The sequence below is a fragment of the Micromys minutus genome, assembly GCF_963924665.1.
Source record: "Micromys minutus genome assembly, chromosome: 22".
In the NCBI taxonomy this organism is placed as follows: domain Eukaryota; kingdom Metazoa; phylum Chordata; class Mammalia; order Rodentia; family Muridae; genus Micromys; species Micromys minutus.
This window is the reverse complement of record NC_137957.1, coordinates 736,044-763,901: the sequence shown is the minus strand read 5'-3', so window position 1 is coordinate 763,901 and position 27,858 is coordinate 736,044. Positions and strand designations below refer to the sequence as shown.

The 27,858-nt window shown below is 56.8% G+C and overlaps 4 protein-coding genes across 7 annotated transcripts in view; 3 read left to right on the top strand and 1 right to left on the bottom strand.

Moving 5' to 3' along the window:
• Positions 1 to 378: 378 nt before the first annotated feature.
• DOHH (deoxyhypusine hydroxylase) lies at positions 379 to 4,639 on the top strand. The gene is made up of 5 exons (XM_080935540.1): positions 379 to 544; positions 2,116 to 2,446; positions 2,839 to 2,915; positions 3,593 to 3,833; positions 4,003 to 4,639. The coding sequence occupies exons 2-5, from the start codon at positions 2,173 to 2,175 to the stop codon at positions 4,317 to 4,319; spliced, it is 909 nt and encodes a 302-aa protein (XP_080791666.1). The 5' UTR covers positions 379 to 544; positions 2,116 to 2,172; the 3' UTR covers positions 4,320 to 4,639.
• Positions 4,640 to 6,914: 2,275 nt separating this feature from the next.
• SMIM44 (small integral membrane protein 44) lies at positions 6,915 to 7,512 on the top strand (the record flags this gene model as incomplete). The annotated part of the gene is made up of 2 exons (XM_080935929.1): positions 6,915 to 7,116; positions 7,310 to 7,512. The coding sequence occupies 2 exons, from the start codon at positions 6,915 to 6,917 to the stop codon at positions 7,510 to 7,512; spliced, it is 405 nt and encodes a 134-aa protein (XP_080792055.1).
• A 2,178-nt stretch (positions 7,513 to 9,690) lies between these two features.
• Positions 9,691 to 11,243, top strand: SMIM24 (small integral membrane protein 24; the record flags this gene model as incomplete). Its single annotated transcript, XM_080935363.1, has 4 exons — positions 9,691 to 9,757; positions 10,337 to 10,448; positions 10,639 to 10,701; positions 11,123 to 11,243. 4 exons carry the CDS (start codon positions 9,691 to 9,693, stop codon positions 11,241 to 11,243), a joined length of 363 nt encoding a protein of 120 aa, XP_080791489.1.
• Positions 11,244 to 12,291: 1,048 nt separating this feature from the next.
• Positions 12,292 to 27,858, bottom strand: part of NFIC (nuclear factor I C) — a 31,998-nt gene continuing 16,431 nt past the window's right edge. For 3 of the 4 annotated variants that reach the window (XM_080935365.1, XM_080935366.1, XM_080935364.1), the window contains exons 3-10: positions 24,801 to 24,872; positions 23,799 to 23,873; positions 23,570 to 23,693; positions 23,095 to 23,219; positions 21,885 to 22,010; positions 20,957 to 21,141; positions 18,908 to 18,984; positions 12,292 to 17,087 (exon numbers count right to left, since the gene is read on the bottom strand). In XM_080935365.1, coding sequence (XP_080791491.1) covers positions 18,934 to 18,984; positions 20,957 to 21,141; positions 21,885 to 22,010; positions 23,095 to 23,219; positions 23,570 to 23,693; positions 23,799 to 23,873; positions 24,801 to 24,872 — 758 coding nt within the window. In that variant the 3' untranslated portion in view covers positions 12,292 to 17,087; positions 18,908 to 18,933. The remainder of the gene's footprint in view (positions 17,088 to 18,907; positions 18,985 to 20,956; positions 21,142 to 21,884; positions 22,011 to 23,094; positions 23,220 to 23,569; positions 23,694 to 23,798; positions 23,874 to 24,800; positions 24,873 to 27,858) is intronic. The other variant, XM_080935367.1, reaches the window with a different exon arrangement.

Sequence of the window (27,858 nt, the reverse complement as noted above, 5' to 3'; positions counted from 1 at the left end):
ATATATTTAAAATTTTAAACTTCGATTTTATGACCATGTCACTGCCGTATGTCCTGTGGATCCTCAGATTTGAACTCCTGTCCTCCAATTGACTGCAAATGCCCTCACTGCTGAGATTGCTCTGGACCCCTATTTTACTTCCCATTTCTTTTTCTCCATTTGTTTTGATGCCACAGACCATTTGCCCCGCCCCTAGAACATAGCCACGCCCACCAGACCCTGCGCATGCTCTGTCTGGATCGGTCTCTGTTGCTCCCTGAACAGGATCAAACCATCCTTTTCTCCGTGGGTGAAAGTCGGAAAGACTTTTTCCGGAGGAAGACCGGAAGTCGCTTCTCCAGCTGCCGTAACGCTCTGTGTGGACACCCCTAGTCGAGGCGATGGTTCCGCCCTGCCTGGTCACGTGGCATTCAAAATGGCGGCGTCCGGCGCACGCTGCGCGAGGTGCGTCAGCTGACTTGTTCTCGGCGCTGTCTCCCTGACTCTCTTCGACCCGTCCGGGGTGTGTGGGGCTCAGTGACCAGTCCTTGTGACCGAAAGCAAGGTAAGCAGTGCAGGAAGTGCCTTCGGGGAGGACTTCCGCTTGACCCTGGGGCACCTCCAGGACTTCCTATGGGGAATTGGACGACTTTGCTCCCTTTTACTTGCGTATTTGATATAGGGTATCATGCAGCCCAGGCTAGCCTCCCACATACACTGTGTAGCCACGAATGGCCCTGAACTCTAGCCCGGTGTTTAACTGACAGGTTTGCCGCCTGTGCGGGGCTCGCCGCATGCTGGGATGAGCTGTGGCTTCGTGCAGGCCCGGCCCGCGCATGACCACTCAGATTAAGTATTTGGACAGGCTGTCCTGGGACCGGTTAGCCTCCCGGCCAGCCTCTTCTTCCGAGGCCTGCCCAGCGTGGAGCCTTTTTGAATTAGAGGGAGGCTCCATATCTCTAATGGACAGTAGTACTCTTGGACCCACAAGATCCTTGGTCTCCTCTGTTGTTGCTCTGGGTATATCAGGAGGTGGGTCTTACACAATGGCTGCCAGCTCCCATGGACCAGGTTCATGTGTGTTGATTAATTCTATTTTCAAGGTTTGACTGACTTATGATGGGTGTCAGTGATGCAGCCATACCTGCCCCAATATACCCAGGGAATCACTGCATGACATCAGAGCCCAGAATGCCTTCCAGCTTGCCACAGCCTGTTAGTCCAGTTTGTTATGTATGCATCTGCCATCGTCTTTGCTGGAGTCTAGATGGCAGACAGGGGCGGGTCCTCTTACACCTGACGATGTCTGGTTTCATGTTAATTCATCCGTGAAATTAATCACACCTGTGATGTGGGTGTGTTATTCTCATCATTGGGGCCATGCAGAGGGTAAAAGCTGTGTAAAGATGGGGGCAGAGAGAACAGGGAGGGATGAAGTGTACTCCACAGGGCACTGAGGGCTACAGGGGAGCTTCCAGTAGTGAGGAGCTGTGAGAGGTTACTCTAGGCAAGAATGAGATTTGTAACTGACAAGACTGCCTAGGGGCTGGAGAGATGGCTCAGCGGTTAAGAGCACTGACTGCTGTCCCAGGGTCATGAGTTCAATTCCCAGCAACCACATGGTGGCTCACCTTCTGTAATGAGATCTAATGCCCTCTTCTGTTGTGTCTGAAAACATGCCAGCATACAGTGTATATGCATAAAGTAAATACAAGAGTTTCTAGATCTGTTTTCTAAGCTGTCCCGAAGGAGTCTGTTCTCAGTTCCAGGAGAGGAGGGCCGGGGGAACCCTCCAGGACCAGTCTCCCAACTGGGAGTATGATTCAGAGCTAGATTTGCTGCCTCTCTGGGTATTGTGTAGAGCTCGTGACAGATACCCAGGGAGAAGCTATAACAAGAGACAGAGAGTAAGTTACTTGAACTGCAGAGCAGGAACCATGGGCTGCTCTGGACTGTGAAGCCAGTGCCAATGACCAACATGGCTGTGAAGGGTGTGCTCTGGCTTCTCCCCGCCTCCCCTCTTGGTGGACGGTAATGGATGTGGAGAAAGTTCTGTAGCCTGGGACTCAGGGATCCTTCCAGGGCTAGAAGAGCAGTTCATTTATGCAGGTGGGGCTTCCCCTTCTTTTTCTACAGCAAATTTTTACTGCTGAGAACCCAGCCCTGCAGATTACATGCTGGGAGGCTGTTGCCATGGTAACGGAGCAGGAGTTAGAGGCCATTGGGAAGACCCTAGTGGACCCCAAGCAGCCCCTGCAAGCCCGCTTCCGCGCCCTGTTCACTCTGCGGGGACTTGGTGGCCCCAATGCTATCGCCTGGATCAGCCGGGGCTTTGAGGACAGCTCTGCCCTTCTGAAGCATGAGCTAGCCTATTGCCTAGGCCAGATGAGGGACCCACGGGCCATCCCTGTGCTGGTAGATGTGCTACAGGACACAAGCCAAGAGCCCATGGTGCGTCACGAGGCAGGTGAGTAAGAGCAGCCCAGTGGTGTGTTCAGCTCTGTCCCCGGGACACAGCTGGAGGGTGGTCCTGAAGAAGATGGGAGCTGCTCAGGGCTGTGAGTAGCAAATGGGACCACCCATGTCCCAGCCAGCAGCAGAGTTTTGGCTTCAGAGCATTGCTTGGCACACTGTGTCCCTCTTGGCCAAAGTCTGTTTGGTTTGCCAGTCTGGTCTAGTGATGACTTTTCACTCCACCCAGGGGCACCAGCTGGGGTGGGTGGCTTTAGATCCAGCAGGCCAACTTCCTGAGTAAGGATTCTGATTGGCCAGCTCAGAGGCTATGGCCAGCTGTGGCCTGAGGGACCAGTCAGGTGCTGGGCATCAAGCAAGCTCCTTTCTGCTGATTTGTCTCCTCAGGGGAAGCCCTGGGGGCGATTGGTAACCCGGAAGTTCTAGACCTCCTGAAGCAGTATTCCACTGACCCAGTGGTTGAGGTGAGGAAACTGACTAGCCAAGCTCCTGGAAAAGGGTGCTCTAGAGGTGGAGCAGGTGAAGTTAGGGGTAGGTGGGCAGATCCACCGTAGGCTCTTCCTACAGCTCAAGGTCTCCAGCCTTGAGTATTTGACTTTTGCCCTTGTCTGTTCAGTGCTGATGCCCATGACCTATATGACCTTTGCCCACACTGCGCCCACATGTCTACTTTGTACCCCTGGATCCCCTCGTCCTGTACATGGCTGTCATGGCGTCTGCATTGTGTGGTCTTTTATGCCTGTCTCACTGAGCAAGCACCGTGTTCCAGAGGGTGGTCCATGCTGGGTGTCAGTCTCGGTCCTTCCTTTTCATGCCTGAGTAATACTCCAGTGTGTGAGGCCGAGCTGTGCAGGTCTGTCTATTGTACCCGTGGCTGCTGGGCTCCTGGACATGAGTCCATCTCTTTCCTTTTTCCTGCTTCTTACCCCTCGATTTTCCTGCAATATCCAGCCCCAGGGACTTTGCACAGATTTTTCTGTGTTCCCCAGGTCTCCACCTGTCCCCAGAGCCTGCTCATGGCACTCCTGGGTCTGTCTCTGCCTGGCTCAGCCATAAGTCTAGGAGAGTGGTGATTGGGCAAGACATGCACCCCATGTTCCCAGCGCTGGGGACCATAGTTGCCTTTCTCTGCTATTTGCAGGTGGCTGAAACGTGCCAGCTAGCCGTTGGGCGTCTACAGTGGCTGCAGCAGCACCCGGGAGAGGCCACATGTGCAGGACCCTACCTGTCAGTGGACCCAGCGCCCCCTGCAGCAGAGCGTGATGTGGGGCGGCTGCGGGAGGCCCTGCTGGATGAGTCTCGGCCACTCTTTGAGCGGTACCGTGCCATGTTTGCCCTGCGCAATGTGGGTGGCAAGGAGGCTGCCTTGGCCCTGGCTGAAGGTGAGGTTGAACCCCAGCCTTGGACTGAAGGGCAGGTGTGACTCCCAGGGGCCCCTCCCCCATGCAGGTGCTCCCCACACACTCTGGGACTTGCCCTGGACCACAGTGCACTTGGAGGGTCGCTGCCTTGGGATGCACATGCCCACCCTTTCCTGCCCTTGCCCCACAGGCCTGCGGTGTGGCAGCGCGCTCTTCCGCCACGAGGTGGGCTATGTGCTGGGTCAGCTGCAGCACGAGGCGGCCGTGTCTGAGCTGGCAGCCACGCTGGCACGGAGCACTGAGAGCCCCATGGTGCGACACGAGTGTGCAGAGGCCCTGGGCGCCATTGCCAAGCCGGCCTGCCTGGCCGCACTGCGGGAGCACATCACGGACTCTGAGCGGGTGGTGCGCGAAAGCTGCGAGGTGGCGCTGGACATGTATGACTACGAGAACGGCCAGGACTTCCAGTATGCAGACGGGCTGGAGCGCCTGCGGCCACCACCCTGACCTGTCACCTGCCCTGTCCACACGTACCATCCAGATTTAGGGAGCCGAGCAGCTGAGGGGCCTTGCTGTGCCCCCGGTGCGATCTGCTCTGTGACTGTCTCACGTGCCCTCCACACCACGCACAGCAGGGCGGAAGCTTGCAGGCACTGGGGACCGCCCCACTCAGGAAGCTGTTGGGAAAGTGTGGGGCCTGGGCAGGGGGGATGGTTCTGAGTCCACAGAGATCAGGGGTGTGGGGGGCACACCTCACATCTGGGTCAGGCAGGAAGCACAAGCTAGCCCCTGGGTGCTGCATGAATAAAATAAGTTGTTTTTCATAAGTGTGGTTCCTGCTCTGTGGGGATGGTGATATGGTTTGGGAGGACACAGAAAGGGGTTCAGTGGTACAGCTAAGATTCCACTCTGTGGATTCCCACCCACCTCCTCCATAACTGTCTGACACACAACCCAGCAGCCCATCTGTTAACTTTCAAGGCCTGGACCAGGCGGCCTGCCCTCCCTGCCTTCTGTGCTCTTCCCCAGGAAGTGGGCGTGTCTGGCACACCTGCACCAGTCTGGGCTCTGAACTGTTCCTAAGTGAGTCTGGTTTGCATCCTTGCAACTATGGTTGACAAGCTGAGGGGCCAGCAGTTGCCGGCATTGGTAATATCTGGGAACTTTTGATGTACTGGTTTTTCTCTCATGGAATCTGGAGCTTGCTGAGTCAGCTGGCTGTAGCACTTCCTAGGGGGTCATCCTCCTGTCTCAGTCAATGCTTTGTAAAAAATTGTAAAATTGTGGCCACCAAGCCTGGCATTTTCATAGATTCCAGGGATGTGAGTTCAGGTCCTCATGGTTGTATGAGAACCTTAGCCTGAGTCAGCCCCCAGCACTATGTATGTTCCTTAGATATGTGGGCTCTGGGAATCGAACCCAGGTCCTGTGCAAGAGTATCCAGTGCTGACCAATGGCTGGTTCTTGGTCTTGGTTCCTCTCCAGGCTGGGGCTCATGTAGCCCAGTCTGGCTTTGAGCTCCAACCTGAAGTGTAGCAAAGGATGAGTCTTGTTAGTTAAGATGGAGAGAGTGGAGGGATGTGGTCCGTGAAGTGTGGCGAGGCCTGGGGGAAACGGGGATGCCTCTGGGGGACCAGCCACGAGATGGTATAGTACAGAATAGAGTTTATTCAGGGCATGGGGAGGGGAGTTAAGAGGGTAGTAGAGGCAGAGAGAAGTAGAGGGCCGGCCATGAGCACATGGTGGGGGGAATGGGAGAGGAGGGGCAAGGGAGGAGAGCAAAGAGCAGGAGAGAGAGAGAGAGAAGAGAAGAGCAGCAGAGCAGAGCAGCAGCCCTTTTATAGTGCCAGGTAACTGGGGCGGAGCAGACCTGGCTGTTGCCAGGTAACTGTGGGATGGGAGATGTCTGACTTTTGCTAGGTAACTGTGGGTGGAGTTTACAGAATCCCAACAGTCTCTCACTGCCTCAGTGATAGCAGGTGGGAATCATTCCCAGCTTAAATTTTCTTTTTAAATTGGAAGGTGCAGTGTGTAGCCCAGGCTAGCCAAATTTATGGCCATCTTCTTGCCTCAGTCTCTCGGATGCCACTCTGCTGGCTAGTCACTTTGTGCACAGAGAGGTTGCAAAGTCTCCTCACTTAAGTTTTCACTCACTCCAGACTCAAACTTCCTTACCTCCCATTTCTCCCCATCATGGCTTAAACTTGTGCCACCATGCAGCCCTCCTGAGAACCAAGTTACAGATCCCTTCCCTGCCTTCTTTGATACCGTCTGACCTGGTAGGTCTTTCTTTTCCTGGGAGCGTGACCCTCCCTGACCCCTAGCTTTGCTCTTTCTTGCCTTGGCCCTTTGCTAGCTCTCTCTCCACCTCCAGTCTCGTCTACCTGATATTCTTGGGGCATTTACTCATGTCACAGACTGCAAAGACCACTGTGTGGTGTCCGTTGCGGTGCCCTGCTGCCCCTGAATGCTGGGCTGACTGAACATTTGATGCCAGAGGCAGTGTATGTGGGTTTAGCTGTCCTGTGATGACCAACCCCTTGCTGTAAGGAAATCTACCCTACCAGAGCTAGGACAGCCACACAGGAATCAGCCCTCAGAACTGGCATTTGAATCCCGATTCTCACGGAGCGCTCAGGTTGCCCCTTTCTGGCTCTGTTGCTTGGAGAACCGCCCAGGACTCCCTCCCAGCAAGAGGCCCTTGTACCCACCCTCTACACCGTCTTCCCCCACAGTGGCCGCCAGAGGACGCCCGTGAGCATAGTCTGCTCTGCCTGCAGCTACTGGTGGGTCCCACCAGCCCTGTCCACCCTTCACAGTCCCCAGTTTGTCCCTCCATTGTTTGGTCAGCCACAGCGAGTCCCCTGCATGCTCCCCGAGAGTACCAGGGTCCCGGCTGCCCCAGACCTTTCTTTGCACAGGTGAGCACTCTGCCTAGCCTTTGCCTGGGGTCAGTGTGGTCACTTCTGGTGAGGGGACCAGGGATTCACCACTGATCCGGACAGATGGTATAGAGGAGCCGTCCTAATCCTTTTAGCTCATCCCCTAATACTCCCGTGTATAGGTCACTTCCCTCAGGCTTCTGCTGAAGGTGTCCCAGCCATGGCAGGGTTAGTGGATGAAAGAAAGGCCGAGGATTGGAACGCAGCCCCTTCGATGTATGAGGAATACCGGCCGCCTGCGCTGGACACCATCCGCCTGCCTCGCTATGCCCTATATCTGCTGATGGCTGCCATCCTGGTGGTGGCCGTGGCCTACGCCATTGTTGGCCACCTCATCAAAGATCTAGCTCATGACCTGGCTGGTGAGTCACGCTCCTGTCGGATCCATCCTGGGCTGGGGTCACGGGTGGCATGGGATGGAGCTCAGGTTCAGGCCAAGGATGGACGTGACCAAGACGGACCATGGGGTGGGCGTGGCCAAGGTCAGGTGGAGGAGTGGGCTTGGTCAGGGTTCCCCTGCTCGGTTACGCCCTCACCAGCCACTTGTCCCTGCAGATTGGGCCTTTGGCCCTAAGCCTGACCAGGAGGAAGGTCCCCGGGAGCTGCGGGCCAGCTTGGCCGCAGAGGACCTGGAAGAGCTGGATCTTCAGCTGGCCCTGGCCTGGCGTGGGGAGGAGGACCCCGCCCAAGCTCCTCGCCGCACCTCCATTGCCTTCAGGGACCCGTCAGTGCAAACCAACTTTTGGAGGCTGGGCTGACCTGAAGGAGTAGTACGTGCAACGCTGGTGGGCCTGGCCTCAGCTGGGCCACCTGTGTGTGTGACTTTGTCTGTTGTACAACACAGGGTTTGGCCGGGCTGAAACTCAAAATTCCCCTGCCTCAGCTCCATTGTCACTTGGAGACAGGTTCTCATGTAGCCCAGGCTAGCCTTGAACTCGAGATATAGCAGAGGATGACCTTGAATTCCTGACCCTCTAGTCACCACTTCCTGAGTACTGGGGTGACAGGGCTGGACCACTTTACCTGGCTTCTGTGAGACTGAGGACAGAGCCAGGGTCTCGTACAAGGCTGGGCCAGCCCAGGACTCTGACATTTTCCTCCCTCCCTCCCTCCCTTTGTTGGTATTGAAGACAGGGCTTCTCTGTGTAACAGCCCTGGCTGTCCTGGAATGCAGAGAAAATATCGCCTGCAATGGTTTTCATTATGGGTAATTCCTCACACAGACTCCTTTTGCATCAGGAGGGAGTGAGACTGGATTCACATACGAATTAAAAGCCCATCTGACCACCTAAGTGCCTGCGGCCTCGTCTCAGCCCTGCCTCACACACTCCCATGAAACCCTCCTGGGCGCTGTCCGTGAGCTCATTAGCATAGACTGTAAACTGAGGCAGGCCACTGAGAAATGTCTGGGCAAAGGTCTCTCAACATGGAGTAATGAAGCATTAGTGGCCTGTCATCCTCAGCATTCAGGAGGATGGCACATTCCAGGCCAGCCTGGGCTATAGAGCAAAAGGAGATGTGTAGGGTAGGTCCCCTTCATAGGGTCTCCCCAACCTCAGCTGGTGGCCTGTTAGTCTGGGCTTCTGACATCACACCTGGGCTGAGACCTCTCAGTATAGGACTCCATGAGCATACAGTAGGAGCTTCATATAGCATCCCTGGTTGGGTTCCCAGTGGCATCTTTAATCCCAACACTAGGGCTGGAGAGATGGCTCAGTGGTTAGACCACCAACTGCTTGGACTGCTCTTCCCGAGGTCCTGAGTTCAAATCCCAGCAACCACATGGTGGCTCACAACCATCTGTGATGAGATCTGATGCCCTCTTCTGGTGTGTCTGAAGACAGCTGCAGTGTACTTATATAATAAGTAAATAAATCCTTAAAAAAAAAAATCCCAGCACTCAGGAGGCAGAGGCAGGAGTCTCTCTCTCTCTGAGTTCAAGGATTGCCTGGTCTACAAAGTAAGTTTTAGGGCTACACAGAGAGACCCTGTCTCAAAAACCAAAACCAGAAACAAAAAGCCAACCCCTTTTTCCAGACTGTGAGGCTGAAGATGACCTTAACTCTTCATTCTCCTGCCTCCACCTCTGGATGCTCAGATGACAGGCATGTGTCATCCCACCGAGCTTCCGGGGTGCTGGGGATGGAACTGCTCTGGTTCTCAGCTGCTGCTCCAGTATACTTTTATTTCTGAGACTGTCTTGCCCTGGAGCCCAGGCTAGGCCTGGACCTAGCCATCCTCCTGCCTCGGGCTTCTGGTGTGTGGGGATGACAGGCATATGAGGACATCAGTGCCGTGTTTCTTTACTGTCTCTGTCATGTGCGCAGTCTGTGGCAGCACCGTGACACCTCTGGGTGGGGTCATCCTTTGCCCAGGTGGGGCTTGATATCTAATCAGCGGGAGGCCCAAGGTTGAGGGCAAAAGCCCGTGCCATGTGTATGCTGAGGTGTCTGAATAGGCTGGTGGCTCTGCCATTGCAGGGAGGGTCCTTCTTCTGGAAGCCTGGTGCCCCCTGTAGCCTGGTGCCCACAGCCCTGATGGGCTGAATTACCAGAAACAAAGCTGCCAATTTTGTCCCAGCCACCAAGCCTGACTGCCACAATTGGTTGTGTGCATGTGAAGTTGTGGACGTCACATCTATGCAGCTTAACTTCGTGCAGAGGATGCTGAGGACATGCCACCTGGGGCTAGCTGTCCCAGGGGCTGCTGGTCTCAAGAAGGAGTATAAGGTGCGGGGGAAGGGACAGTCCAGGTTAATATTAAACAGGCTGCAGACTCTGCCCTCCGAGGCTGCAGGGGTCTGATGCCTAGCCAAGCAGGCATGGGAGGCTGGGCCACAGGTAGCAGGTTCCCCGCCCCCACCCAATCATCCTGTCTTAACCCCACCCGAGCTCTGCGCAGCTCATACCCGCAGCTGAACGTCGACCTGTGTGGCCATGGACACCCTGGGCAGGCTGCTGCTGCTGGCTACACTGTTCCTGACCACCGCTGAGGCCCAACAGGGTAGGACTTGGTTGAGGAGCCCACACTGGGTGGGTGTTAGGATCTGGGGCAGGGGTTTTTCAATACCTCATTTCCCATTAGGGTAAACTGAGGCAAAGAAAGTGCGCAGGAAAAGACGAAGTGTGGAGGGCACGGGTGGGGACAATGACCACTCCTATCTGGCATCCTTCTCTCCTGTCCCTCAACCCTGTAAGCTGAGGCCACTGCCCTTTTCCTGGTTCTCTAAGCTCCTTCAAGGCCCCTCTGAGCTACCCCCCCCCCGACCCCCACCCCCTGCTCCCTCAGTTACTTTCTCTGAGAGCCTCAGCCTCTAGGCCCCAGCGTTCTTCACAATCCCCGCCCCCTGAGCCCCTGCCAGCTCCTATTAGTGGACGTTCTTCCTGAGCCCCGCCTCTTTACACCTTTTCTAAGCCCCGCCCTCCAGCCCCGCCCCTTTCCGTTGATGCCCTCCCTCTGTCCTGCAGACCCCTCTTCTCCCCACAGTCCCTTCCCTCACTCTTCTCCCACCCCATCTCAACTTCTCCTGCAGGCTCCCTTTCTCCCTGCAGACCGTTTTTGTCTGACTTCTGTCCTTCGCAGCCTCAGAGCGCCGCCTGAAGCCCTGGCTGGTGGGCCTGGCTGCTGTAGTGGGCTTCCTGTTTATAGTCTTCGTCCTCATGCTGGTCAATCGTGTCTGGTGCTCTAAAAGCAGGTGAGGGCTCGCCCCTGCTCCACCCAGGGCCTCCTGAGGACGCCCCACCCCTTTGCGCTTCCTCCAGGGTCAGCCTGGAGGTCACCTTGCTTTGCTGCCATTGATCCCTTCTGGTTCCTGGAGTTCATGACCTCAGTTGGGGATACTGAGGCAGGGAACAGCTCTTGTATCGATCTTTCTATGTGTGCAGAGCAGAGGATGAAGAGGCGACATTCAGAACGGAGCACATTATGAACCAGAAGTCAAAGCCAAGGTACCCATGGGCGATCAGACAGTGCTGGGAGGCCCAGCAGGTGGGCTCTGTGCGGGCGGACGCCGGATGTGGGAGGGAAGAAGTGAGGGAGGAGCTGGAATCCACAGCTGGGAACACAGCTGAGCTGCGAACCTGAGAGGGTCCCGAGGAAGGAAAGGCTGAGGAGCGGTTGTGGCCTGTACCCAGGACTGCAGAGAACACAGCTGCCTGCCCTGTGATGAAACGTGCTTTCCTGTACACTATAATCACCTCTCTCATAAGTCACCCGCCCACCCATCCATTTCTTTCCATTTCGCGAACATTTTCTTTCTTGTGGGGTCATCCCGAGGTCACTGCAGCCCTGAGTCTGTCCTCACATAGCCTGACAAGGTGGCTTTGGTGAGCAGTGACCACCTCTCACTGTGGCACCTCAACTCTACAGTAAAACAGACAAGAAGAAGCAGAAGCAGTTGGACAGGAAGGGCGGACAGAGCAACGAGGGCTTGGAGCTGGAGGAGAAGGAGTCCTCAGATGACGAGAGAGAGAAGAAAACAGCCCTGTGAAGCGTCTTGTCGCCTGAGGGTGCTCCGTCCACACCCAAGCCACAGCCCCCACCGGAAGCGGGACCGGTGCTGTGGGTGGAGGCCAGCTTTGCCTGGGCCTCTCTACTGACACCAGCCACTGGCCTGGTGTCCATGACTCCCATCTGCCCTCCTTCTGCATTCTCTCTCATCCAGCCTGCCACCCTCTGGGCGCGCTCCTGGTGTCACCTGACTGTCCCCTATGTCTCTGAGCCCCAGTGCTGCTCCTGGGAGGCTTTCCACCCTCAGTGCCATTTGTGTCTTGGAGAGAGATCCCATGGTCCAAGCTCTCGGCCAGGGTCTCTTTGCCTTGACTCTGCCCCATGGTCACGTGGTTCTTTCTGAGGACCTCATCCTGCTCTGAAGTCCATCCAGGACAGGCTGTATTTGGCAGACAGTTCCAGGAATGGCCACCAGAGGGCAGGGCCACCTCCCAGCACCTTCTCTTAATAAAGGCCCCTAAAAATGTAGTCCCTTTGTGTGGGCTTGGGCTAGTGTCTGGAGCAGGGGTCTTTGGGCACTGAGAGCTGGCCCAGAGCCAGGCTGTCCACAGAGACGTCTGGTTGGTTCTCATGAAGGTTTTAGACTCATGTCTTGAGGCTCTGCTCCTCTGTAATGCTGTGGGGCACTGGGAAAATGGTCCAACCTCTACGACATCTGGGGTCAGGGTCCTGGGATGTTTTCTCTCCAGCCCCTACCGCAGAGCTAGTGGAACCTAAAGTAAGAAGACCCCAGCTCTTCACTCTAGGTAAGGGCGTTGGGTTTCTTCTTATTTTGAGACTTGGTCTCATGTCGAGCAGGTTGGCCTTGTGTTCCCCATAAAGCCAAAGATGATCTGAACTCCTGCTCTTCTGTCCCCAGACAGGCCTGAGCCACCACACAGTTCCTATGGCTCATGCTGAGCCGGAGTCCAGGGCGCTGGAAATCCCTCAGAGCAGGAGGGACCACATGGTGGGCCCGGGCTTGTGCCAAGGTGACAGCCCCTCCCCCACCAGACAGCTTCATGGACACAAAGGAGGAGCCAAGAGGAGCCAAAGCTTAAACTTATTTAATTTTTATACATTTTCTTTCATTTATTTTATTTTTTTTGCCTTTTATTGAATCTTTTATGGACCCCCTCACTGTTTTTGTTTGCATAGGGAGAAACAGCAGGCAGTCAGTGGTGCTCAGGCGGGTCCACAAAACAAAACAAAAAGCCAGAAACCAAAATGAGTTTATAATATATGGTTATGAATGGAGCATGCTGTGGGCGGGGGCTGTGGAGCAAGAAGGGCCTGGGGTGCCCTCTGCTCCCCATCCACTGGGATGCATTGACCCCTACCCCGGAGTAAAATACAAAATGGCTGAATGGGGAAAAAAAAATCTCAAAATAAACCCAGAAGATCTCTGCAGGGGGGAGGGCGGGGTGGGGGAGAGCAACAGAGAACAGACAGTCCCCTCCTACTCCCTGAAACCCATGAGCGCCTGGCACTGTGCCTGTCCAGTCAGTCCCTCAAACCCAAGCTTGTCAGGACGCAGGGCAACTGGAGCTGCTTAGCTGGGACTCTCAGACCGGACTGGGCTTTGGTTGGGGGACACAAATGACTGCATCAGATCTGAGGTTGGATGGGGTGCGACATTTTGGGGGTGTCCAGCTGGGTACCCCAAGCCCGGGTAATGAGGCTGGATGCTGGGGGAGGGTTGGTGGCTTGGGGGTGCATGCTTTTCTCCCGCCCAGTGCACCTGCTGTTTCCTGTCCCACATCCGAGGGGAGCAGGGGTGGGGACTGAGGGGGCGGGGAAGGACCCCAAAACTGCACCATCAGATGTGTGAGGCACTGATCGGGAAAATGACTGTTTGGTATCATGGCTACAATATCTGGGGACTTGCTGCCAGTCCTCACCAGGGCCCTGCAGTGGGTGCAGTCCCAAGCTGAGTGCTCTGGAACACGTAGCGCTGGATAGACAGCGGAGGGAGAAGAATATTAACAAGTAGGATATGAGGTTCGGGCAGGTAAGTCAGGAGTGGTGGTGCACGCCTGTTGTCAAAACGGAGGCAGGAGGATCGCCACAAGTTGGAGGCCAGCCTGTGGAGACCTTCCTGTTTCTATGATATCAAAAGAAAACAATCAGTGGGGAAATTAAGTGGCTGGATCTCGAACCCAGTGCCCCAGAGGAGCAAGCACTTAGGGGTCTCAGGGACAAACTGAACAGGAGAAAGCTACCGTGGTCAGCGCTGCAGGGATTAACTGCGAACTAAATGTGCGTGTGTGTACAAATGAAGCACAGTCCAACCGCGGGCGCGCCGCTGCGCTGTCCCCAAGGGCCGGACATTTGCTGGTGGCTGGGGTGAGGGGCGTCTTGCCTGCCTACATTACTGTGCGACCTGGCTGGCTCACCCGCCCCCCACCCCACCCCACCCCCCGACCAAGGACGGGTCGGGGGCGGGCGGACGCCACTCTCCTGATGTCATTCCCACCACCCTGGGTATTCCTGACTATCAAGATTTCAGGGCACAGGACTTCTGCTAGTCCCCACGTGGGAAACACAGTCATAGGCTGTACCCCAAAGCAGCAGGCTGTGGGAGCTTCACCAGAGCGCGATGCCGGATTTGGGGCTGGGTAAGGGATGGTGGCCTGTATAGAGGATGGTTTGAAAAATGTTAAGTTTCGTACAAAAAAAAAAAAAAAAAAAAAAAAATGAAAATCTCCTGGCGGGCTAGTGTTGGGTCCCTGGGTGGGAACTGGAGATTTTCTGAGAAATGGGAGGGGGAGCGCGGAGTGGCCCCTCCCAACCTGCTTCCAGGCATGCTCGCCCACTGTCCACATCCCCACCCGCGTTGATGGTTCCCGCAAGATGGTGCCACTTCTCCTGGTATGGGGATGGACACCGGCTGGGTTAGGAAAAAGTTGTAAGTCAGCCAGTCCTACAAGTGACATGCGCACAGGCGAGGTGGGCAGGAAGGTGGTCCCACCCTTATGAAGGCGGAGCCTGCCAGGGCCTCTCTGCCAGTCCAAACGCCCAGGGCTGGTGGGGGCGGGGCAGGAAGAGACATGGGGATGGCCTGGAGTCTGGACTCTTGTCTGCCCGCTAAACCCCTGGCAACTGTCTTAGCTTTGGTGAACTTTAAGAGCAGATTTAACAGAAGACAGAAAAACAGGACAAAAACCCAAAGGCAATTACAAACAATAAAACCAAAAACCCAAAGAAACCTGCAATCACAGACTTGGGATGGGCCAGCTGCGTCCCGTCCAGCGTTGGGACCCACAGCTGAGCTCACCCAGACAGACGGACGGATATTGCATATATTCTGCTTTGTGGGTTGGCTGGAAGACAGAGGAGGGGACTTGGGGAGGGGCGGCCCCAGGTTGGCCCTAGGGTGGAGGGTTGGGGGGCTCAGGGAATGAGCACCAGAGCAGCTCCAGTCCCCCACCGCAGGGTGCGGTGGGGCCAGGGCTGCGGGGTGGGAATCACAGACCATGACCAATTGTGACTTTCTTAATAGTGTTGTCTTTCTTGTTTCTATGTTTTGGTTCCCCCCTTTACTTGAGGCAGGGACTCACTCTGTAGCCCAGGCTTGACCTGGAACTCAGAGCAATTCTCCTGCCTCAGCCTCCCAAGGGCTAGGATCACAGGTGTTCGCCATGCCCAGCCTTCTTTTATTTAAAAAAAAAAAAAATCTCGCTTTCATTTGATTTTTCTTTTCTTTACAAATAGAAATACCACCCTTTTGGATTTTATTTTTTATTTCATGTAGTTGCTTGTCTGTTTGTAACTATACGTGCAGGGCATGCGTCTATGTGCGCGGATATTATTTAAAAGTTAATACTTGTCCTCGGGAGAGCAAGGCACATGTTGTGGTAAAAAGTTCGTGCAAATTTGGAAATAATGGATTTTTTTTTTTGGTAAGGATATATATATATATATATTTTTTTTTTTGTGTGTGTATCCTTTTTTTTCTTTCCTTTTTTAGTAGAGGCGGTGAGGGAAGTGGGTGGGTAGGGTGGACCTGTCATGCACACAGCAGCCCGGCAGGGGAGGGGGCTTTTGGGTGTTGGGGGCCTTAAGCACCATGCAGTTAGGTAAATAGTTGGTTCTGTCCTGACCCCTGGGGGACCCGGCTGGCTGGCTTGGGGGTGACCAGAGGGGACTTGCCAGGTCTACCCTTCAGACAGCCCATCCCGTACCCACTGGCCTGAGCCCCATCTGGACAGTGGCCTCCGTGATGTCCCCAATGGTCCCCCTACTTTAAGGGTCCCTGAGGACAGACGGACAGATGGTGGGGGTTTGAGACCTCGAAGGCTGGGGAAGTCTTAGGGAGCTTTGTACTTACAAGTGTCCCCGGAAGGACAGCAGGTGGGTGGGGCCTGGCCCCGGGGGGCTCTGCTGAGGTGATGCCCTCTGCAGGGAGCAGACATGACAGCGCCAGGTATGGTGGGGCCAAGATGAGTGCTCAGGGAGGAGGGGCCTTTGTAGGTTCAGTAACCTTAAAACACTCAACATCCCTCCCAGAGCGGGCCAAGATAGGGCCCAGGGTGGGTGCTATGGGGGCTGCAAAGCTGGGGTTGGGGCATGGCCCTTGCACCCCGTTTTAGTGTTTTCAGTCAGTGAAGTACGCGTAGCAGATGGGGGACCCCGGCCATCAGTCCTCCCTGTCACCCCATCACTCCAAGAGCCCTCCCACCTGGGGTCCAAGTGCACTTCCACCAGCCTTCTTGGTCCCTGTGCTGGGCCCCACATCATCAGGAGGGTCAAAGTGCAAAGGGGGTATCCCCCTGCAGTGGGGTACCCCAGGGTGGGTCTCCAGGAAGTAAGGCACTGGCAGAAGTGTAGGGGACGGCGCATAGCCCCTGCCCGGGTTTCGGGACACCCAGCTCTACCCCCCGGGGTCCCATCTCTCTAGCTCGGAGGGCGCGCGGTGATGAGCTAGGGCACACGGAGACGAGGGTGGGGGTGCCCTGGCCACTCTGTGCCCCCGATGGGCGAGGTGGACGGCGGGTGGGTGGAGGGGCTAGGCACTTAGATCGCGGCACCTCCCGCCTCCAGGGGCCTCGGCGTGGGGGGCCCCAGTTCCCCCAACTCTGTTTCTCAAAGTGCTGATACTTTCCATGTGCGAGAGGAGGCCGGAGGGGCGGGAGCTGCGTGGCCTCTCATGCCGGGGTGGGGCGGGGACAAATTGCATAGAGAGATGTGTCCTTCCAAATGAGGTCCGCAAGGAGAGAGGGGCCAGAGGGCCGAGATGGAGGCTGGAAGCAGGACCCTCCCGGGGGTCCCAAAGTACCTGTATGGCATGTCTGTCCCCAGCAGGGCCAGCGTTAGGCGGCTCCCACACTCCTCTTCCGCCCCTGTGTGGTCTGTCCACCTCCAGCCTTCTGTCTTTGGCAAACACTGTCGGTGAGGGCAGCCAGAGGTCCCCGAGGCTGGCGTTGGTGGCTGGCAGCAGGGGTCTGGGGAGAGGTGGCCTGGCTGGGTGGTCCACCCCATCCATTCCGCCCATCTGTTGGTGCTGGGCACAGGTACCAGGCCAGGCTTGCCTGGTCTGTGGGTGATTGCAGGGTCCTCAGGGTGCAGAAGGGCTGCAGGCAGCCGTCCATCAGCAGCAGGCGCCACAGAGACCTGGAGCTCCCGTCTGTTGTCATCTTGGTTGGGAAGTTTTTCGTTTTTGTTTTTCCTGTTTGTCTTTTGTCCTTTTCTCCTCCAGTCTTTGCCACTGAGCTGGGAGTCGGCAGGGGGCTTCTCACTCCGTCTAATTTTCCACCAAAAATGCAGGCTGGGACTGTCACCCTGGGACTCCACCGGCGATGAAGGAGGTGTGGGATGGCAATCTCGGCTACCCCAGGTACCAGGACTGCACGGTTCACAGATAAGGAGGGAGGGAGGGGAAGAGGAGGGAGAGATGGGGAGAGACTAGGTGTCAGGAGAGCAACTGTCTCTTCCCCTCCCCATAGCATGTGGACTGCTGGATTCCAGACCATAATCCCAGGTGTGGTGCTGGTCTGTGTCCCCCCATCCCCTCTGCACAGGGCTGCCTGGCAAAACGGTGGCAACGCAGACAGACACGCCCCTTTCCTGTTGGTGACATCAGGAACTTAGTGTAAGTACACCCTGCATGAAGCCATAGATCTCATGTGCTCTCAGCCACTGGCCAGAATACAGCACGTCTGTGGTGCCCACACCACCACACTGGCCTTGTCTTTTCAACAGTTCCTGGCTGGTCTCAGAGTGTGGACAAGACCAGCTTGGACACATCCCAGTCTGTTTCCCGTCTGGGTGTCAGTGGAGTCCTGCCTAGCCTGGTGCCCCAGACTACAGGCAGGGGTGGGGGGTGGGGCTGCCTGCAAAAGAGGCGGGGCCTGCAGTGCCTTTCCCGCCCTGCCTTCAGCCAAGTTCAAGCTCCTGCATCCCTTACCTCATGTCTGGTTTCCATTGGCAACCAGACAGGGTGGGGTGTGACCCTGCCCTTTGCTGGACCATGGCGCTGGCATCCTAGGTAGCAAGAAGGGGCTGTGTGCTTGGGTATGAGGGGCTGGGGGGCGTATAGTTGGTGTACGGATAGAGGGTGGGGGAAGGGCAAATGGGGAAACCCGGCTGCAGGGAGGCCGAGCCAGGAATAACAATGTAACTAGCCAGGAAGTGCTGACCCGGCGGAATGAGCAGAGGCCCAGCGCGGAGGTGGGGCCTGGAGGAAGGGAGAGCCCACACTGCAGCCTCATTTCCCTGGTGGGAGTGTCCACTCCATAACCCTTCCCCACTCAGGAAGTTCATCTATTCTCCCTCCCCCGAAAACCTTCTGTGGCTCCCTAGTATGCTCAGGGATGAGGCCTGCCGTTTCCGAGCCCACGACATCGCTAGGTCCCCGTGTTGTCTTCAGTCAGCAATGGCCGACGGCCTGGCCTCCGAAACGGATGCAGAGGAGGTCAGGGAGCTACCATCAGCCTTAGTGTGTCAGGGACGGATTCTGGATTGGTGTGGGGGGAGGGCTGGAGAAGGAGGAGTGAGGCTGAGGCTGTGTTTGTGGGTCTAGAACATTCCCAGCCTTGTGAGGGGGTTGGCCAAGCTACTGCAGGGATTGGTGGCTGGGCTTTGGAGGCTGCCAGGGTGACGGCTGAGGCCTGAGGAAGAGACAGTGAGCCTTCACTCAGGCACATTCAAGGCTCCTTGAGCCATTGACAGGAACCTCTGATCAATGTGGGGACGGAGGGGTCACGCCCTGCAGTGTCCCACTGCTGTGCAACCACAGGCAACCTGCCTTCCCTCTCTGAGCCTCTTCTCCAACACTAGCTTCCTGCTCTACCTGCTCTGCACTCAGCCTCCCAGTCGCCCTCCCTCTCCTCTCTGCCTCTCTGGAGACAGTGGGAGCACAGAGAAGCCCTGGCCCGCAGTGTGCTGTGTGACTCTGGGCTGGCTGCCTCTCCTCTCTGAGCCCCAGTTCCACAACTAGACAAATGCAGCCCAGCTTGGGTGCTCCTGCTAGGTGGGAGCATAGAGTGGCACATGGGGTGGAGGGAGAACCCACCCAGGGGGGGCTCAAGGCCCGGGTTGGGAGCGAGAGGCTGGCTTCCCGAGAGTCCTTGCCAGGGCTGTGGCCAGCAGGCCTGCTGTCCCTGACCCGCCGGGCCGGCCCCTCTGCCCCGCCCCCCACCCCCCAGCCGGCCTCTCGGCCCCTACCTGTCCTGCAAGAGGATCCCTCCGTCCTAATCCCACAAAGGGACTGTTTGCAGGGGACGTGCCGGGCGGAGAGCAGGCTGTGGGGAGGAGAGAGACCAGAGCCCGTTAGCACCAGAGCACGGGGCCCAGAGAGGGTGTCTGCTGCCTGGGAGTCACACAGCCTTCCCTTCATTCCCAGCTGCAGTGGCCTAAGGGCTGCAGCCCTCATCCTTCAGGGGCAAATCTGATCACACCAAGAGCCTGGGTGACCTGGAGGTCCCAGCTGTGGTCCCCAGGTGGTGAGGTAGGTGGGGCACCAGTCTTGGGCTGAGGCAACAAATAAAATATTAATAATCAAAATCCAGCTGTGAATAATTCAGGGTGTTCCAGCTGCGGCTAGGCTGGCGGCATCCCACACAAGGCGCCATCAATAATTAAGGGCATTTTATTTATTGATTCCTGTCGTGGAGAGTATGGGACAGAGAGTATCTACACAAATCCATCATCTAGCTGACTTCTGATTTTTTGTTTTTGTTTTTTCCTGAGACAGAGTCTCTCTCTGTAGCCCAGGCTAGACTTGAACTTGCAGCTATCCTCCCGTGGTACCCCGAGTGCTGAGATGAAAACACTGTGCTCCATTGTCACACTGTGCCCCACTGTCTACGTCTCTCAGTCTTAGCCACTAGATCCTGTCTGGGGCTGAAGAACCTAGGTGCCGAGGAGAAGAGGGCCAGAGAGGGCTGGGACCAGGGGCAGTAAAGGGCAGACTGCTTATGTGGGGGCAGAAAGGGGAGAGGGGATCGCAAGAAAGACACGAGGTGGGAGAAGGAACTTCATTTTGCATCTGTAAAGCTCCTGTTGGACACCAAACAGGGACTCCAGCTCTGACCACGCCTCTGTACTGCCTGGTTTTGTGTCAACTTGACACAAGCTGGAGTTATCACAGAGAAAGGAGCCTCAGTTGAGGAAATGCCTCCATGAGATCCAGCTGTAAGGCATGTTCTCAACTAGTTAGTAATCAAGGGGGGAGGGCCCAGCCCATTGTGGGTGGAGCCATCCCTGGTCCAGCCCATTGTGGGTGGAGCCATCCCTGGGCTGGTAGACCTGGGTTCTATAAGAAAGCAGGCTGAGCAAGCCATGGGAAGCAAGCCAGTAAGTGACATCCCTCCATGGCCTCTGCATCAGCTCCTGCTTCCTGACCTGCTTGAGTTCCAGTCCTGACTTCCTCTGGTGATGAACAGCAGTGTGGAAGTGTAAGCTGAGTAAACCCTTTCCTCCCCAACTTGCTTCTTGGTCATAATGTTTTGTGCAGGAATAGAAACCCTGACTAAGACAGCCAGCCTCCAAGTGATCATGGGGAGATTCACTGGGGGGGGGGTTGGAGGGGGTTGGGAGTTGGGGGGTTGTGTGTCCTTAACGCTTACCACGCCCCCAGTCCATTCTGGGTGGCGCTCTGTATACGCCCCCAGCGCCTCACTGGAGAAGTCTAGGCGAGGCTCCACCCTGACCACGCCCTCAATCCCCTGTAGGTGATTGTTGACTGATTTAAGTAACTGGTGTGGAAACTGAGACACAGGAAGAGGCGGGTTCCTGGGATTAGGCAGGGTGCACACTGTGTGGAAAGGCAACTTTAGCACCCTTGGCTGGGTGGGGCCTGATAAGTTCTGTTTCTGGGAACTTGAGGGTCTTTGGAGGCTGCAGATCCCAAGGTTGGTTTGCGCCGTGCAGGGTGGGGGTCTGGCCGTGGGGAGGAAACTCGTGGGGACCTGGCTCACTTCAATCCACTGCGTCTGTGTCCCTTCCACACTGCGACAATGCAAGCTAAACAGTTATTTCCCCAAATTCTCCCCAAGAGCCAGGTCCAGCGCCCTGAGTCCACACGCTTTTCTGTCACTTGATTGTGGGTTCCGCCATGCAGCCGATGGCCTCGAACTTGTAAGCAACCCTCCTGCCTCCGCCCCCCCCAATGCTTTACATCTCAGATATGTCTTGTGTTTGGCACAAACCGTCACCAGAGCACGCAGGTGACTGAAGCTGCCACACCCCGCCCTGGGAAGAGTCGGCACTCACCGGTCCGGGCTGCTGGGTGGCCGGATCGCAGGCCAGAGACACCAGATCCTTGAGCGGGTCCTGGGGGTTGAGATGTGGCGGGTACCGGATGGCCGTGTGAGGGAAGTAGGTGGAGGCTGTCTGCGGCAGGATGGGCGTGGCGGGGAAGTGCAGGGCTGAGGATGGGTGGGGGCTCCTCGCGATGCCTGTGGACAGACAGTCCCCAAACTCTATGATGCCCAGTCTGGTGGAACTATGGCTATCCTCCTGCCTCAGCTTAAGTGATGCCATAGTGGCCCCCAGCAGAGCAGACAGCGGGCAGGTGAGTGCAGCTCTGGACCCTACAGACCCTTTCCACAAAGAACCAGGCAGTAAGCCGTGAAAAAGGACACAAAGAGAAAGGAAAATACAGAGCCTGGGTGCAGTGTGCAAAGTACTCCCCAGCATTCACGAGGCTGTGGCAGGAGGATTGCTGTGAGTTCAAGGCCAGCCTGGGCTACAAAGTGAGGTGTTGTCTGATTACAAGTGTCTGATTTTATCATCTCCAATATTTTCACGACATTATGCTGCGACAACTGCCCACTCCCTTCCTACACTTCCTGTCACAGTGAAATACAACCTACAGGCCCTCCACACCGTGGGCTGTCAGCCTTGCTCCTGTTCACAGCTGTGTAATACTCCAGTGTCAGCAGGGCATCATTGAACCCTCTCTCCACAGTGGTCTCCTCACCCCTTCCCAGTCCCAGAGCTCTGTCAGGATCAGAGTGTGGCATGCATACGCTTGGAGTAAAATGAAGTAGCTGCCTGGGACCAGGTGCTAATCGAACTTCATAGCTCACTCTACAAGTGACACTTGGTGCTCCTACAGGCTGTGCCACCTCGCTCAGGAATCTACAGCACTTTCGTGGCTGTGCTGGCTGCAGTCATGCCTCCCACAGGTGACACTCACCGCTGTGTACCGCGATGACCGGCCTGTGGTGCTGTGTGAAACTGGAGAGCCGGGGGGAGTCCTGGGGGGAAGGGCTGTTGAATGGAGATTTGTCCATCTCTGTCTTCTTCACCGGGGATGAGATGCCTGTGGAGAGGGGACCCAAGTCTCCATCTCTGAGGGGCAGCAAGTGATGCTCCCAAGCCCAAGGCTGTACATGGGAATGGGGGACGGGGCACCCAGAACTCAGGAGAGCGCACCGTGCAATACACGGCCACAAACAGGAGCCAGGCCCTCACATGTCTTCAGGGCAGGGTCCCTTCTAGTCTCAGAGACTTTTTCCTCCCCTGGGGACACTGATGCTGGGGTTGACCACAGTCAGTGCTTGTCCCCTGCCTCACTGGCTCAGACTAGTCTCCAACTCACTGCAATCCTCCTGCCCCAGCTGCCCAAGTGCTGGGGCACCAACTACAGTCTGCATCTCCTCACCACCCTAATTTCAGCAAACACACGGTACAGGTTGAGAGGGAGCACATAGCCCGGGACAGGTGCCCCCCTGGGGGCGGAGCAGCACCTCCCCCGTCAGATGTCTTACCCAGCCTCCCCTGGGGCAGCATCAGCTCACACTTTCTGTCTAGACTGTCCCCATTACAGGCTCATTAGTGCCACTAAGCGGATTAGGGCAGCCTGTCTGTGGCCAGTCTTTGGCGCCGAGGCCTGCCAGCGCCAGGAGAGATCCTTAGAGCCCCAATGCACCACGACCAGACCCGGCCAAGGCCTCAGTTTCCCCTAGCTACATTGTAGCCTGTGGAGAACTCTGGGTTCTCCCGTTCCTGTCCTGGACACTGACTAGGACCAGAGACTCTGCTACCCTAGCCGGGGGTGGGGGTGGGGGTCTCACAGGGCCACTGGGGCGGAGCTGGGGTTTGCGGGCAACTAGACTCCTCCCCACCTGTAACTTCATCCCTTCCCACCCGCGACATTTCAAGATGGCCATCGGGGTGTTGCAAATGGGGAAACGGAGGCTTCAGAGGCGGGCGTGACCAAGAGGGCTGCCATGCTGAGCTCGATGACTCTTGGCTACCGGAGGGGTCATACAAATCCTAGGAGACCCTGCAGTGTTGGGCTAACCAGTTTACAGCAAGGGAACATTCGGCTGGACTACAACTCCCAGGAGGCCCTGCAACGTTAGCCCCGGGTGCATAGGCCCTAACTGTGCCTCTGGTCCTACCTCCTTCCATGTCTTCCGTCCAGTTGCGGCTGCTACTCGTGGGCGAGTTGGGCGACGTGTAGTAGTCGCCGCCGGGGCTCGTGTCCACGTCCTCCTCCATCGAGCCCGACTTGTGTCGCTTGCTCCTGGAGAGGGGTGGGGGAATAACATCCCGGTTACCACGGAGATGGCGGAGGAGCTGGCCTGCATCCCATCAATTACCCTTTGCCAGAGACACCAGAGGCAGAAGCGAAGAGGGCACCCCAGTGTCTTTGCCGGGGTCATATAGGAAACAGACACATGATCAGCTCCCTGTCCCACAAATCTCCGGAGAAATTTGTTGGACTCTTGTCTACCAGGGCTGGGGAAAGGGCACTAAAGGATAAACAGGAGTTTATCAGCGCACTTGTACAGTAAAAGTAGGTATTGCTAAAGTGAGAAGGGGAAGGGACGGTGGGGGAGCTGAGACCCGGATGCACCCAGTGGGGTAACTTACCCACTGGAGGAAGTGCTGGGCAGAGTCCTTCTCATGCCTGCGCTGGCCGGGTTCAGGTCATATGCCAGGTGGCCCTGCAGCTCTCCCAGGGAAAAGTTGGGCCCAGTTCCGGTCACCACAGGTGCTAGAGGAGGAGATGGATCCGATGAGGGGCGAAGGGCGGAGCCCCGTGGCCCCACGTGACCACCCCAACCCTGGAAATGAAGGGGCTGAAGGCGGGGACACTCACTCCGAGACACTTGGATCAGCTCTGTGACACTGAACACGCCAGATGTGACGAAGCTCTCCTGGAAGTCTGTGGTGTCTGGAAAGAGCACAGGGTCAGAGGTCACCGTGGTGCCTCTGCAGCCAGCACGATGCCCCACGAGGGACCTGCAAGCCTATCTGAGCCCTGATGGTAACCTGACAGCCACTGCTGAGCTTATGTTTGGCTGTCGCGTGGATGATCAAGTTCCTACGTGAGCAGCAAGCCGGGCTGATGGAATCTGCACCCGATGCTGTGGTGGATTTGTAAGTGTGAGTGCCACATGGTGGGAAGAAGCCTCGATCCGATCGGGATCTACACAGCCATGACCAGCACGACCGACCGACTTGGGGAATAGGTCTGTGCGGATGGTCGCTCTTGTGGAGACAGACTGGAACTACTCAGTGGGCTTCACTGCCAGTGGGGGCGGGACCCAACCACAGCAAGTGAGCCTCCCCTTCATGGCCTGAACAGTACAAGGCCCGGGGGTGCGAACTCAGTTCCCAGGGCTGAACCAGCAGCAGGGAGCACACAGGGCAGAGCAGCAGTGGGACCGGCCCCCAGGGGGCAGCACAGTCCACATGCACTGAGTACCACCCTGTGGCTGGGGTGGCCCTGCTGTGCCCAATGGAAGTGCCCCGCCCGTTTCCTGCTCACCCAAATGGTGGCGGGAGGAGGGATTTCCTGTTTGTACAGCGCCCACCAGTCCCACGTCTGGAGGCTAGGGAGTCTAGAGCATTGGGATCCTCCCTTGGGGCCCCACCTTCTTCCACCATCTGGTTGAAAGGGAGGAGGCAGGGGATATCTGAGCAGCCCCCCCCCGCCCCCCAGGAAACAGGACTCCTTCCGCCCTTCACTGGGGGATTCTAGGCAGGGCTCCACTCTGGCCATGCCTCTACCCCCCCCCCATGCTTAGACACTCCCTCTATTTAGTTCACGCTACCCTTTTAAGTCATAATTCTCCTGCCTCAGCTCTACCTGACTCACCCAGTGTGATGGGTTTGCTGTCCTCCTGGTCTGAGCCCACTCCTGTCCGGGGGCTGCTGCTCTGCTCTGCATCTGCCAAGAGAGGAAGAGACAATTGATGTTGACACTGCAGGGACCTCCCTCCATTATGTAAAAATAATTCTCTCCCTGACAGACACTGTGACCTGCTGGTGTGTGTGGGAGTAAGTGGGGCGGGAGGGGGACGGGTACAGCCTGACCCGGGGCCTCAGTTTCCCCTAGCAGGAGCACAAAGTAGCAAGACCGCCTGGATGAAGGCTTCTGGGAAGGTCCCAGCTCCTGCGCTCCTGCAGATACAGGGGAAAAGCTGCGACTAAAACTCGCTGACCCTAAATCCCAAGGTCTCCGTAGTAAGTGGAGCAATCCACAGAATCCCTCCTAAAATTTTGAACATGAACCATGATTGCATGCATGCTAAGAAAGTACTACACACCCTGACCCTCCTCCCGGGCAGGACTCCACCCCTGGCCACACCCCTGCCCCACACTGGGGAATTCTAGGCGGGGCTTCACCCTTGACCACCCCCAATGAGACTAGGTGGCGCTGACTGGCAGGTGTGAGTTGCCTGCTGCTCCCTTGCTTTCCCGGTCCACTCTGCTCATGCGCAGCCCACGGTGTCTCGGGCCCCGTCCTCCCCAGTTTGTTCATACAGTGTGGGCACTGCAGCCACTGCCATGCCCTTCCCCAGTGGCTGGGAACTCTAGTGGGAAGGACACAGGAGACCTGGGATGGTGAGGAGACCCGGGAGTGGCCAGCAGCGAGGGTCATCTGGGGGCGCCAGAGCAGCTTATCTTCCACAGCTGTGATTCAACTGTCGTTTCTCAAGGCCTCTGGAACCATCATGTGACACTGGTCATGTGACACTGGTGGGCCTGGCCATGGCAGGTAAGTTAGGGATGGTCATGTAACCATGCACCCCTTTCCTGTGTGGGTCCCTAAAGATCTAAAAATGGGGGCTCAGGTCTGCATTCAAGATACAGTTAAGGAAGGGGTAACACACTGCGTGGAGCACTACACATCCGGGAGTAGGAAGGAGGCCACTCCTGTATCCGGTCAGCTTTCGTCCTCCCTGCAGCTCGAGTGCTCCTGCCAGCTGCTGGAGCACAAGCTTCATCCTGTCCAGGAGCCTTTGAAGGTGCTCCCTTTTTCCCAGCATGCTGTGGTCCAGGCCCAGGAAGCTTGGAAATCCCCTTCCTCCTCCCACGCACATCCGGTTCAGTTCCAACCTGCTAGGGACCCTGATCCCCGGCCTCAGCCTGATACCTGCTGTATACCCACAGGCCTTGTCTCAGGCACCCACAACCAACTGCTAGTCGAGACCACGGGGTTCCTAATTGTGTATTTATTCCCAGCAAGTCTGCAGGAGTCACAGCATGAGAGCTGGACTGGAAGAGCTTTCCTGGTGACATCAAGGTGGATAGTGACACAAGCGGCCACCCTCCACCCACAGAAGCTAACATCAGCCTGGCAGTGCTGTGTGACTTCAGGGAGAACACTTGACAGTGCTTAAAACACCCGCCAATCCACTGTTGCATAAATAAAAGTGGGGGCCAAACAGATGGACACGGCAGACATGCAGGGAGCCCTGGGTATGCGGAGGCGGGGCTGAACTCCCCATCTGGCTGGTGCTTTCCAGCTCCAGCAGGCCTGGGCCAGAGCCAACTCATTCTCCTGGTCAAGTCCTCCCAAGGGTCCACCGACAACCCCGCCCAACCACCCTGTAGCCGGCGCTCTGGCTGAACCTAGGGACCCCGAGGGGACATCCAGGCCTGGTCACTCCGTGCATGTGGCTGGGGAAGCACAGTGAGGCCCAGGGCTAGTGGACAGGCCACATGGCCAGTGACGTCACTAACTGGGCAGCCATTTCCTCGGGGTTCCAGATGCTGCCGTGGCCTGGGCAGCCATTTTGTGGCTGGGGAGGGCCAGCTGGTACAGGCGGAGACATAATGCCAAACCTCCCCAAGTGGGGGTGACCAGAAAAGGAATCTCCGTCTAGGGCATGGTGGCCTGCTCAGCAGCCCCTGGAGATAAGCAGAAGGCGCCAAGCTGGGGCCTGGGGCCAAGGTGGTCATGGTGGGGGATGGGGCCAAGGTGGTCATGGTGGGGGATGGGGCCAGGTGGTCATGGTGGGGGATGGGGCCAGGTGGCCATGGTGGGGGATGGGGCCAGGTGGCCATGGTGGGGGATGGGGCCAGGTGGTCATGAGGCCAGGTAGCCATGGCCACCCTCAACCTGGCAGTGATATCAAGGCCCTGTCACCCGCGTGGCTTCTGGGCTTTGAGACGAGGTTAAAAATACCAGGAGGACCCTGGTCCTTTCCAAAGTCAAATGTGTCACCCGCCAGCCAGCGGGAGGAGCTGAAAATAACCCGTGTTTACACTCAGCAGATTCTTGGCTTCCCCGGCCCCCCTTTCCTGGCCAGTCCCAGGAATCCATCTGTGGCCGCAAGGGGGACATCCAAAGCCATGCAGGGGGAATCTCTAGGGTCCTCCAGGCACCTGGGATGAGAGGTTAGCAGACTAGGAGGTGGGGGAGGGCAGACCCCCCAGCTGGGCCATCTCAGAACTAGCTACAGCTCAGGATGACCCTCTGTATGACCTGTGTCATGGCTACTCATGCTGTAGGAGAAACACACCATGGCAGACCCATTCACCCTGTTCCACAGAGGGTGCTCAGTGCTGCATTATGTGTGGACATGGAAAAGGCATTCTACAAACACGCAGGGAAAGGAAACCAGCGAGAAAGGGGTGGGGCCAGACAAGCCCCACCCACCCTGGTCTCCAGTGTCAGAGAGCACTCAAGTAGGGCCAGGAAGGATGACTAGGAGTTTGCTAGGCCACGCCCCCACCCCTCACGGTGGGGGGATTATAGGCGGGACTCCAACCCTTGACCACGCCCTAAGCTCCTCATGGGGGGACGTGGGGGGCTCTTCAGTCTAGGTCAATGCAGATGAGCTCGCCTTGGGGTTGCATAGCCCAGGCAACATCTGTGGCTCTGGTGGTGGTTGGGGGTCCGCACCTGGGGAATCTGATTCCTTTTC